We start from the raw sequence: 13,272 nt of genomic DNA, 5'->3' as shown, positions 1-13,272 counted from the left end.
CCTACTACAAAGTGGATCTTGGTTTGGATTTATTGGCGTCCGCACTTTTCAACTTTGCTCAAGAGTACACTCTTAAAATGAAAGAGTGAACTCCCCTAATCAAAAAAGAGTGACATTTTTTAATTTCGACTTGAGTGAAATCAGCCTATATTTGAGTGAAATACTTGCTTTGCGTTAAAAGGAACTTGTTTTGTAGATATTTAAGCGATATTGAGTGGTCTTCGCTCAAGCATGAGTGAGTTATTTATTATTTAATTATGTGCAAGCTATAAGCTGGAATTTGTATCGTTTTATTTTAAAGAGCAAACGATACTAAATCTAAATAAAATTGTTATGTTCTACGATCCAGATAAATTATGTTATCGCTTTTATTTTAAGTCATTTTTTTCTGGAGAATATGTCTATCAATATTTTGAATCAAAATATTATTTAATTAATAGCGGTATTTCTGAAGAAGACGCTGTTTTACTTTTTGGTAAGTAAATATACTTTGTTGCTGTTATTTTTAAAATACTATTCTTCAGAATGTGTTTTATATACTCTTTCCATTTAAATTGGCTGTTTTTCAGTGTTTTTAAATACTATTCCAATCATTTAAATTATTTGTCAAAAGAAATTTATTAAAATTGAAAATATTAAATGTGAATGAGTAAGGAATATTTAAAAAATCTAATTCCGTACTAGAATCTTTGTCAAAGAATGTGGTGATATATTTCTTATATCTGTAAAGATTTTAAGAATTTTTTCTGATCTCATATTAAAGTTTTAACTTTTTATTTTAATATAATGGATTTATATCCATGTTTCAGTTTTCTTATGTATATTTTTGGCACAAAGCATTTGTGAATAATTAATTTCATATCATTCTATAACTTTAGTAAAAAATATTTACGAAATAATCTATTGTTCATATAGTTTATACTTGCTGTTATTTAAATTGCTTTATATTAATAAAGTTGATTGTCTTTTATTTATGAAAGTTAAAATTTGCAAGATCCATTTATTCAAATCTGTATCTTCAGATATTCTATGCATTTTATTATAAATATATCATTTTAAAAAAAGGAGTGTAAAATATTATATTCGAAAAAATTTAATAGTATTTTGAATTGTTCTGTTTTTATCTTGCTTTTAGTTTTCATTTTAATTGGAATTCGAAATTAACACTATTTAGGTATTCCATGAAGTATTTATTACGTTATACAAACTATTTTACTTTTGTTGTTAGCATAAAATTTCTTACCACTTTTCATCAAGTTCAATTTTCGAGGCAAAATAGAAAATGCAGAATTATTATTTAATCAAAAGTAAAATGCTAATGAACGTATTTTAAAATACAAATAAATTAGAATATCATAATAATTATAGATTAATAGTAAAAGAAGGGAAGCAGAATCAAAAAATAACATCTATTACGAGATGAGAATGGAAATAATCCATTTCAGACAAATCCATGGCCAAAATTGTGTGCAGAACAGGCTATCCATGTTTTTTCTTGCTTTTTATTTTATTTTACTTTTTTCTTAAACAAAAGTTAATTTTCTAAAAATATAAATTTTCCAAAATTATTATTTGTCAATTTCTTTAAACTAGTGGGCTGCGCCCCCTGCTCGCTAACGCTCGCCAACCCCCGAAAATTACTACGCAATTTTATATGGTTTCCTTTGCAAACCAAGCTCGCTTCGCTCGCTACTAACTTAGGTACATTGCAAATGTACAAAATTCTAAGAATTCAAAACAATCATTCAAATCCATATAAAAACTTTTTTTTAAAAAAATTACATCTTTTTAGTAAATACTAAGTCATTAAAATAAATTTCAATTCAAATAAATGACATGTAATTCGTCAAACCTATGAGAAATGTGCTAGAGTATAATTCGTGATGTAAATCAAAAATCGTCAAATAAATTCATAATATATAAATTCGTGAGAAAAAGCACTTTCAGCGAAATACTAAAATAGAGATCTATCGACAAAGACTACTCACTTCTGCCTAGCTTAATAGTATGAGATTTCCGCAGATGATGCTCTCTGGTTATTTCACTTTCCGTTTTTAAAAGCGCTATATGTTGAGCCACCTCAGCCAGATTTGGCATGTGACATTTTTAGCGGCAATCGTTGGTCGATTTTCTAGCATTGCCAATTGGGGAGTTGTAATGAGGCTTTTTTTGTCGCCGTGAAAGAAAAATAGTAACGTAGACAAAACAAAGAAAACGTTGCCACCGGCGGAAAAGAAATGCAGCCAAAATTTGGGAGCTACGTAAGAGAATTATATATATTAGATTATCCAGTACAATATTAGCTTGCACAAATCCATTTTCGGACCCATCCTTCATAACTAACAAATCAAACGCACTACAGTACTGCAGAAAAAGCGCAGAATAAAACAACTGTATTTACGCTTTAACCTCAATTTGCGCTTCTGTTTTCATTTTTTGCAATCTGGCAATCTTGTTACAAAAATATTTTAAACCATTCTTGGGAAAATTTCCCGTTCATGTTAGTTCCTTTGAATTCGCCACTCACTTTATAGATTTCGTTTTAGAGCGCTTTTTCACTACAAGACACGATACCGACAAAATCGGACGACAAAAGTGTGAACTACAATTTCGTTGCCGGATCGTTTAAGCAATTGTTTTTTCACTTGTCCGATATCGTTAGTCCGAGAAGTAGAAATTCTTGTTCATTCAATGTTTTGAGCTTGAGTGTGTCGAGACATAAAATTTAAATAATTTATTTGAACGCGTTTTGAAAAATTATAAGTTTTAGTTTTGAATTCGTTTTGGCAACAGAGTTAGATACATAATAAATGTTGTTGTGTTCTAAAATGTTTAAGAAATAAAATATGTTATTTTTTTGATAAAATTATTTGTAGTATCGTAAATTGGCGTTCATTTGATTTAGTTGGCACGAAGATCCAACAAGTGAGTAGCTGCTTGTGTTCTGCTGTGATTTTTTTCTGCAAACTTTAAATATGCCGGATGATAATCGTCGTCTCAAACTTCTTACTTTATTTTAGAAGAAAAATGCCAGCAGTGCAGAAACGTTTTTGGGTGCACGAAATGGTACTTACGTATTAACGCCATCGCAGCTACAGAATTGGCAGTTTTTAAGTGCCGCCAATCTACACCTAAAATTTTTGCGACAATCTTTTTGAAACAAATCATGAAATAAAACACTCTATTTAAAATCTAAAAATTCAAGACACTTTATTTAAAATCAAAGTAGTCAATCGGATTTCGGTGGAAAATGGGCCGATATAGAGTTTAGCATATTTTTAAAACAGTCTCTTTTTTTTCACCAGATGTTGTCGCCATATGAACTCTGATAAATAGGAATCCAAATGATGTCTCGCTGTCCCACTATGTCTTTTGTTCCTCCATTTAGCACTGCCCCTTATTCTCTCAACTGTTTGTGAATTATGAACTCCTGTATCAGGATTTTTAAAATTTATACAAATATCTACTTGCTAAGGTATTTGTATTTATGATAAACCTTTGCAAGTAGGAATACTTCTATTCTCTTTGTTTGATAACCTTTCCAACTGTCAGAATAAATTGTGCTACCATCTAAGCCCCACTTGCTGATCACACTGTCTTAAATTACATTTCCAAAACGTATGTTTACCAAAATAAAGTTTCATGTCATGGAAATTGGTACGTTTTCGTTTTCTTTTGGGTAAAATATTTCGCTACTGAAAAAATAAAATTGCATCTTGTTCTGTTTTTGGCAAATCCAAAAGATGCATTTTCGTAGCACTTAAAAATGGCGTCAGAAATCAGCAAACAAGGAATCCAAAAGATAACTACGTGCGAACAACAAGATTGTTCTTTATTGGCGCAACTTCTGCAACAACGTAAGTACCCACGAAATAAATGAGGCAAGATATGTTGAGGAAGATTTTTATGTGCTTTTCCATAAGCTACAAAAAGTCCCAATTAAACTTTTTAATTAGGTCCGAATGAGAGAAACCAAGAACAAGAATGATGTTAATGAGGAATAATTTTTATATGGCTTTTGAGTTAGTGTCTGCTCGCCAACTTATGTCTGTAATCACTTAACATTACTTAAATTCTTTAAATGTTTCAAAGTATTAACGTTTTCTTTAAATCGAATTAAAATATTAGTTTCATTTTGAATAATCTTTTTAGATTATTTTTTAAATGAGTTTTATCAAATTTATCTTATGAAGCCGCTCTACCATGTTTCAAAAAATGTTTCACTTGAATCAGGGAGCAGACTTTTTATTATTCAATCAAGCAGAAACCAGTAGTTAGATCGAGTTCTGTTTGAAATACATAAGGGTCTTTATTTGCCTTCTTATCAAACCATTACTATTATAAAAAATACCATCTCTTCATTAAAGCATATAATGAATTTATAAAAATTTTCATTGAAACTTTTATGATTGTTTAAGTCTTTCAACATCATTATAATGTAAAAAATGCAACTTCATAAAATTAAAAATTTATAACCTGACATGAGAATAAATTTAATAAAACTTTTATTTTCAAATTTTACATTTGACATGATCTAACAAAAGATTAAAATTGATAAAAAGAATAAAATAATGATATCAAAAGAGGAGATAAAACAGGAAAGATACACAACAACTACTAAAATCGCCACAATTTGAGGAGAAATTTGCTTGCCTAACCGACATTTGATTCCGACAAACGATATCGCCTTGTCGGATACGACATAATCGTTATCGTATCGATGAGTGAAAAAGCGCTCCGTTGCTGACCGTGTATTTTACTTGACCCTATGTCGTTCACCGACAATCGGATCCGTTTTGTCGTTATTGTGTCGTGTAAATAAAAAGCGCCCTTATTCTTTATTTTTAATTTTCTGTTTTTACGTGATATTTCTTTTAATGTGATCATATTTTTATATGATTTGATTGATAGTATTTTGATTTTGTGATATTATTTTTGATCATATTTTATTCTATATTTTTATTTAAAATTTTTTTTTTTTAACCTTTGAACTAATTAATATGATCTAGAAAGCATGTGATCAGGATTCCAACCTGAATTTTTGTGACACAATGTATTAACAATTATACTATCTCAGCTATCTAGTATTAAATTCAAGGTAAAATAATTTTATAGTTTTTTTTTATAACCCTATCAACGTTTGAATTAATGTTATAGCAAGCCTATGATCAGAATTCTAACCTGAATTTTTACATACTTGATGCATTGTATTAACATTTATACTATCATGGCTGTATATTATATTCAAGAAGATAAAAGTATTTTTATTTATTTTATTTTTCACTGCATCTATAAAAATTCACTTCATTTTAATGAAGGAAAATATTGTCATATTATATATGAATGCTCAATTATTCTTATTTTGAATTTCATGAATTTATTTTCAGCTCAGTTGGACACTTATTTAATAATAATTAAAATACTTAAAGATATTCAACAGTTGCATTGTTCAAATCAATAGAGTTTCTTTTCTTTTTTATATATAATAATATAATTTCTGAGTTTACTTATGTTTTGATAAAACAAAATATTCGTGAGTAACTATTTGAATTAACCCTGTTGAATATGCACTTGCAATGAATAAAATGGCTTACTTATGTAAGAAAAAAAAACTATTTGTGATAAATATAATAGCTATTGTAAAATTAAGAAAATATATATTAGATGAATTATTTATTACTATGTTCATATTATTATAAAAATATCTCTATGTCACTTAATGAGTTTTAATTACCTGGGCCCTAGTAAAGAAAATCACTATAAATCATTCCGCATAGATGCCTCCATGCAAAACAACAGCAACAATGAGACAGTTAATGAAATTTTTAATTAAAGAAAAAAAATATAGAGAGGCTGAAATCTTTAATTTTCAAATTTGCAAGCACTCATACCAACCTAACTTCTATAGGATTGAAATATCAGACCAACACATAGTTTCATAAGATAACAAAAGTGTGTAATTGTGTGTTTATTATTTTACTTCATAATTCTTAAAAAATCTGGGTGAAATTATGTTACACTACTATAAGTACTGATTAAGAATCACTTTGGGATAACTTAATCCTTATAATACATTTTAATAACATGTTATTCCTTATTGTGTTTTTGTGCAGATGTCAATATTCCATAATTAAGTATTGTTATCTTATTGGAAATTTGCAACATTTCAAAAACATAGTTAATTATTGATATTTGTGAGTACTTCAAAGTAACTTAATTAGCTTGAAGCTAATTTAAATTGCAAAATTTAAGTGTGCATAAGGGTTTATAAAATATATCATTATTATCGGTATTATTTAAAATACATTTCTAATTTAGTTTAAGAACATTTGTAAATGAACAACAATAATTTTAATAATGCACTTGAAATATATATAAATAGTATATCAATTTATGGCAAACAGTATAAAATCAAAACATTAAATAGTAACATAAATAATGTTAAAATGACCAATTAATTCATACAAAGTTTAAATTCCTTTGAAGAACCAATTTTTGATATGAATATTTAAGTTGTTATTCTTAATCAGATAGCAAAATTTGATTGCAGAAATTAATCTTTGAAAATAAATTTATACATAAGTATAATGACAAACACCTCACGATCTGTAAATATAAGATACCTAAAGAAACTTCACATGCAAATCACACCTAACCAACACTATAATCATTTCTTGTTTTGCTTTGAAGAAATTGTCTGTTTTAAGAATACAAGAGTTGAAGAAATTTTTCAAATTAACAAAGTTTGCTTACTGGTCAAATCAGATCCAAACACACCAAAGCTCCCATAGCATCCACAAAAACAAAACGCAAGAGAGTTTGAAAACACTCTTTCTAATTTACCAAAAACATTTTCTTTGAAAACCTAAGTATATTTGAATCATTCTGATCAGTCGTTAAAATAGTTTAATTCAAGAGTTATAAGCAATCTAAAATCTTAACTGAAATATCATTTAATAAAATAATAAATGGGAATCATAAAAACTCTTAAATGTTATTGCTATTCTTTAAAATCACTGAAAACATCGTTAATGCTTATTTTTAAAAAAAAACGTAACGCTCGATTTTTTTTTATTATATAGAAAATAAAATATGGAAAAATTTGATTTTACACATCACTTCTTTTGTATATTATTTGCAAATCCCTATCACTGATATAAAAATATAAACTAAATTATTAAAATCCTGTGAAAATATATTCGTTTCAGAATTGAAGTTAATTCCAACAACAATTCAATTTTCAATAAATTCTTCAACTGTATAAAGATCACCAAAAGGCTAATAATAAAATCAAATATGCCGCTTAACTGGATAAATTACAAAATTTCAGGTTGTAAAAAAAAATTAAATTAAACTTTTCTATTATATTTTTAACTTCTAAAAAAAAAGATTTTAAGTCAAATGCTCTATCAATTTGTCATACAAAAATTAAATTCAATTAAATGTTGTATATACATAAAATATAAATAATTGAAAGGATACGTAACGGATGACTGTTCGATGAAATCCAATGAAAACGAAATCAAAAGCAAGACGAGAGTTGAAGGAAACACAAATTTAGTTTCTTCTTTATGATGAATCATAAATTAATAGATTTTTCTTTCGAGTAGCGTAGGAGGGAGAATGTCGAACATCTAAAGAAACCATTCCAGGGTCAAGTTTCATCCAATTCCAATTCCATTCGCAGCATTGCAAATTCTCCGCTAAGCAGTATGAAGTAGTGGTTTGAAGTAGCCGTGAAGATAAAAAATTTATGGATTTGAAGATCAGTAGATGCTTTTAAAGACTTGCATTGATAACCCAATTTCGTTCCTTGTAACTAGGCACCATTTTATGAAGAAGATGTTATCAGGGTGCCAATTTATCGAGAAGGATTATTCAGTGTGCCATTTTATCGAGAAGGATTTATTTCCTGTGTGGATGGAGGTTGTATTTGTATAGTGGGCCAGTTGAAGATAGTAATGAAAACAGAAGATGATGAATATAATAGTTGAGCCGGATTAGAATTAATAAAAAGCTTTTATTTAGTATTTGCAGAGCTCGAGTTACAATATATGAATATCATTCATAAGAATTTCAGTTAAAATAAGTTTTGCATAGTAATATTAAAAATAGGTCAGGCCATGGGAGACAAAGCCCCACGACCTGCCTAATCAAAAGCCAAATTAAAAAGTACGTGTAATTTGTTCCGATCGGACACAGGAGCATGGGTAGGAGATCCAAAATTGGCGATTTATTAAAATATAGCATAGCCAAAACAAGGCCAACCAGCATATCAATATAGAGTTAAAATAATACCTTGGCGATCACGAGTCGCCAACAAATTTATGTGAATTATTATAACCATGCAACCGAAACATTTAGCCGTTGGAAAATTAGAATAAAAAGTTATAAATAGATTTTTGTTTTCAATTAAAGGCGACAGTGAATATATAAGTCTGCATTAGTAATGAAATAAAAAAAAGTATCCGTTACATTGATCTGGAAGAGAAGAAATAAATATTTTATGTTCGTTTAAAAAGATTAAGTTTTTGATTTATTTTAAATGTAATTCTATTAATAAAAAAATCAGCTTAAGTAATGAAAGATATTTTAAAAGATAGAAAATAAATATGTGTATGCCAATTNGAGGGCTACTAATTTTTGTTGCTTTGAACAAATATAAAATTATGGAACAAATTCAAAATTTAAACTTAAGTTACATGCAAATTAAAAAAAGAAAAACCTAAAGTCTTGGTTGTATTAAAGCTAAAACAATTATGCTTATTTGAAAGTTGGTTTAAGGGGCATACTCTTTTTTCAGGAGCTGGGAATGAATTGCAGTGAGGGATAGAAGAACTCACTTGAGGGTTGTTAAAAGTATCAATGAATAAGAAACTAGGAAGATTGTCAAAAATTTCAAAATATGAAGGAAACTTTAAAATTAATGATTTGGAAAAGGTTCAGGAAAAATTAGGGATTATAAGAGAGTGTTCTCCCCTCTAGGGTGGAACTAAATTATTCTGTGTATATATTACTAGATCCTGCAAGAGAATTTTTTCAAATTTCAAACACCTGAAAATTGTTCTCCTCTAGCTTTCTCTGCTGGCATCATTCCGAATACTGAAGTTATTATTTCATACTGATAATTTTTCAATTATTCTATTCTTTCTACGTTGATTGGCTCTACGAGCTCTTTGTAGGTACAGTAGTGATAGGAAATTTCTTTTAGCTTTCAAAACTGCCAGCAGAAGCTTATATATCAAAAACCTTAAAACTGTAAAAGCAAAAAACTAGATTTTTCCAGGTTTTTCTTGGAAGAAAACTTGTTTCTCAGAAAAAGATTTCGGCCGCAAGAAGTGAATTTGTATGCAGCACAGTATAAAAATAAATCAATTCAGTGGACTAATAAGAGTAGTGACATCAGCTTACACGTTTCTGTTATTTAGGTATTGTTTACTTTTAAAAAAAATTCCTAATTTAAGGAAATTTTTTCATTTCATATTTCAAAGAGTGTTACAAATGCATTTTTTTAAAACAAACAGCTTAAAAGGAGACCTACAAACTATTAAAGGTATTTATCTAAAGTATTTTTAACATTTTCAACTTTCTCCCGTCCTAATTCTTACATTTCTTTCTATTTTTAAGCTTCCCACAAGGTCAATTTATGAAGAGCTGTATTCCATGGATTTTGAAAACTACACCATTTTTCTTCAAACGAAAAGAGATATGTTTGTTTACTGTACTTTGGGATTAACGGGGAACGATGTTCGTGAACATGATGACTGCCGGTACATTAATTTCTGATATTTTTAAATCAAAATTCTGATTAGACTACTGATAGCCATCGCATCAGACATTAACTGTAAATATTCTCTTTTCTGGGACAAAATGCACTTAAAACAAGAAGGGATAATATTAATAAAAGCCTACGAGATCTATAAAAACCTATATACTCTTTCTTAATAGAAAAAATGTCTATGCAATTTTCTTACTCTCCATAATTCCATACTTATCCCCTCTTCTGTGCTATGGTTTATCAAAGTCTTGCTTTATTTCCAAGACAGTACATTTCCTTAGATAAATAGAATGAAATAGCGTAGGGCAAAAAAAAAATTAGATTTAACAAAATCATGGAAACGGAGAGGGAAAAATAACTGTCCTGCGAGGGGAATCTCATAAAACATGACAAACCTATTTTATTTACAAGGAGTGCAATGTTTGTTAGAAATAATAAAATGCAATCAACATGCTTCCCACTTATAGTTTGTCTGAGGTAAAAACTGACTTTGTCATTAGTTTGGACCCGTGGCGGTGACTTTGGTAACGATTAGATTATCTATAACTATTCTAAGTAGAAGTGGGATGTAGGTCTCTGTTTAGGACAGGTCTTGATTTGGAATAAGAAAGCTTTTTCTTTGGTCTATTGTATTAGCCCTAGAGTGAAGAGAAGCTACCCTTCTTGAAATGGGTTATTCTTGTTTCCATAGCAGTAGATGACCTCAGACTTAGTGGCGGAGGAGTTCTTACAATAGACATGTTATACAAACACACTCTACACATGACAACGTGATAAAACCGGGGGAAACTAAAGACGAGGTTATGTTATGAACGGATGAAAATAAACACTTCAGTATCCTTGAGAATTTTAAATAGGGTAAAGTATTTGCCACAGGTTATAGTTAATTAACCAGGTAAGAATTACCGCTAGCACAGGTTCTCGTAATGGGAATTCCTAATTCTGATTTATTTTTGCGTCTAAGCTGGATGTAGAAAAAATTTATTATTCTAGTTGCACTGTTTACTTTGCTACCTAAAATTCAATTTATGAATCCATTTAAATTTAATTAAAATCATAAAATTAACATAAAACATTAATTTAATTTCTGATAAAACACATCGTATGATATTTATACTTTTTTTTTAGTTTATGAACCGAATGATATTGATACCTTTTTCGTTTTTTTTTTGTTTATAACCGAATATATGTTGTTAATTTACGTCGCACTATAGCTGCACAATGGGCTATTGGCGACGGTCTGCGAAACATCCCGCAGGATGATCCGAAGACATGCCATCACAATTTTGATCCTCTGCGGAGGGGATGGCACCCTCTCTTCGGTAGCCAGACGACCTGCGCGCGAAGTCAAGCACTTTACGGTAGCACAGTTTAACGAGGTCCAATACCGCACACCCTCGGTCCCTACGCAGACTGATCCAAGTGGTCACCCACCCGCACACTGACCGTAGCCAGTGATGCTTGACTTCGGTGATCTGCTGGGAACCGTGTCTTAACGATCAGTCCACTGCGGGACATAAACGAATATATAAAATTTTGGAGTTTTACTTTTTACTGCTTTAATTTTCACTAATTAATTTCTGATAGAGCACTTAAATGTTAATCATTAATATTTCAATATTTTTTTTAAATTTGTGAATTAAATTTGAATTTTTTGCACACATCTATAAGGCACTGAGGCAAATCCGTAGGTATTAAGATTTGATCCAGTGGAGGCTTAAATCCCATCAAGCTTCAGAACAATGTGTACCATCTTGCCTGGAAAGTAAAGGCTTGAGGACAAAATTTGCCATAGTCATGCCGTTGCTCATAAAATTGTGGAACCTCAACATCCATGACCCCTTGGCTTACAACGGGCTAAAGGGAGAATGATTTCCTTTTTAAAAAAATCGTTTCCAATGTAATAAGTGTTTATTTATTGAAGTAGACTTTACATTTAAGTGACTTTGGCACGATAATCATAAGTAATAGTACTTGAATGCTAAATTTGGAAATTAATGTTTACTCACATGATCATATTGCTTTTTAGGTACTATTTTACACGCTCAGAGTTTAGTCCAAAAACTGAGTCCCCAATTGTCAGTTCCTGTTTTACTTTCAATTCTATGATTGGAAAGCCTAACACCAGCTCAGAAACTGCACCTGCCGGGGCTTGTAAGTAATTCTATCAATTTTCTGGAATCAGAGCATAGTTTTTTCATGAATTTAGCTTTGCCTAAGACGTTTTTGAGAAAGAAAGATACTCTCGCTAATCAGCATTTTTATTCTAAGAATTCTATTCGAGAAATGTCATTGTACGTGGCTAGGCTTATTATAAACTGTTCAAAAGCACAAGAAGAATTAGCTTATAATAAGGAAGCAGCCCTAACCACGCACGATGATTTGCAGGGCGTGGGTTCTTATAAAATTTTACTCCTGATGATGTGCATTAACTACCCTAGACATTTGTCACAACATTTATGCAACCCTTTGTTTTATCGAATGTTTTTAAACTTGCACGTTTCATTAAAAAAAAGAGACGAAAAATGTAACTTAAAATAACAGTGGCTTGGTAATGGATACCAATTACAGATTTGAAATCAGTAATGGTAATACTGAAAGAAAACACAAATAATTAAGATCAAAAGGATAAAACTTCTTTGAAAAAAACGCGCTAAGAAGCAGCAGAAATTTCAGAAAAAAGTATCAATACAAGANTTTTATTTTATTTGTTTTTTGTATCAGTAATGGTAATGTATCAGTAATGAAATCAGTAATCAGTCAAATTTATCTCATACGAATAATATATAAACAAAATATGCAATCCTAAGATTAATATGTTAATGTTTTTAAATAAAATTGCAGTAATAATATATTTTTTTAACAAATGTTTTTTTCTTTCATTTTTTCATTCTTTTCTCTCAAAAAATGCTGATTTTTAGGGAAAAATATATAATGATTACTAAGAAATTATCACAGGGTCTTTAAATAGAGGTTCCTTTTCCTTTTTAAAAGAAGAAAGGATTTAATTTACACATTTTTGGTAGAATAGTACCTATAAAAAGGTGGGACAAAATAATGGAAATATTTCGATACTAATATATTTTTTTCATATTTCTCACGAAATGATTCAAGAAACATTTCATAACTCCAGAAATGTTTAAATCATGCCATTTATCTTACTTATCAATGATGCTTTAAAGATTTAAAGGTTAGAGGGACCGACAATGAATTACAAGAGGAAAATATTGTTTTTGAACACCTGGGCAAATAATTGTGGCATTAAATTTATTGCTACTTTTAAAAATTATTCTGGTTAATTTATGCCATAATTGTATAATATTTCGTACTCCTAGCTCAGATTTTTATGGATATATGGATATTTTCATTAATAAATTTTTTGTCTAACCTTTTATTCTATAACATTAAAAATATTCGATAAAATTTAACAACATTCTTAAAGTAATTTAAAATTAAGTACAATATTCTTGCTTTAAAATTTGAAAAGAATACGC

At 29.4% G+C, this 13,272-nt stretch overlaps 1 protein-coding gene across 2 annotated transcripts in view; it reads left to right on the top strand.

The window, feature by feature from the left end:
- The first annotated feature begins 371 nt into the window (after nucleotides 1–371).
- Nucleotides 372–13,272, top strand: part of LOC107436596 (uncharacterized) — a 100,176-nt gene continuing 87,275 nt past the window's right edge. Inside the window, exons 1-3 of one of the 2 annotated variants that reach the window (XM_071184100.1) lie at nucleotides 372–475; nucleotides 9,628–9,770; nucleotides 11,808–11,932. In XM_071184100.1, coding sequence (XP_071040201.1) covers nucleotides 9,664–9,770; nucleotides 11,808–11,932 — 232 coding nt within the window. In that variant the 5' untranslated portion in view covers nucleotides 372–475; nucleotides 9,628–9,663. Of the gene's footprint in view, nucleotides 476–9,259; nucleotides 9,771–11,807; nucleotides 11,933–13,272 lie in introns of those variants that run through there. The other variant, XM_071184101.1, reaches the window with a different exon arrangement.

The sequence above is a fragment of the Parasteatoda tepidariorum genome, chromosome 8 (assembly GCF_043381705.1).
Source record: "Parasteatoda tepidariorum isolate YZ-2023 chromosome 8, CAS_Ptep_4.0, whole genome shotgun sequence".
Lineage (NCBI taxonomy): Eukaryota > Metazoa > Arthropoda > Arachnida > Araneae > Theridiidae > Parasteatoda > Parasteatoda tepidariorum.
Note: the sequence above shows the minus strand (reverse complement) of the source record. Positions and strands in the feature narration are given on the sequence as shown.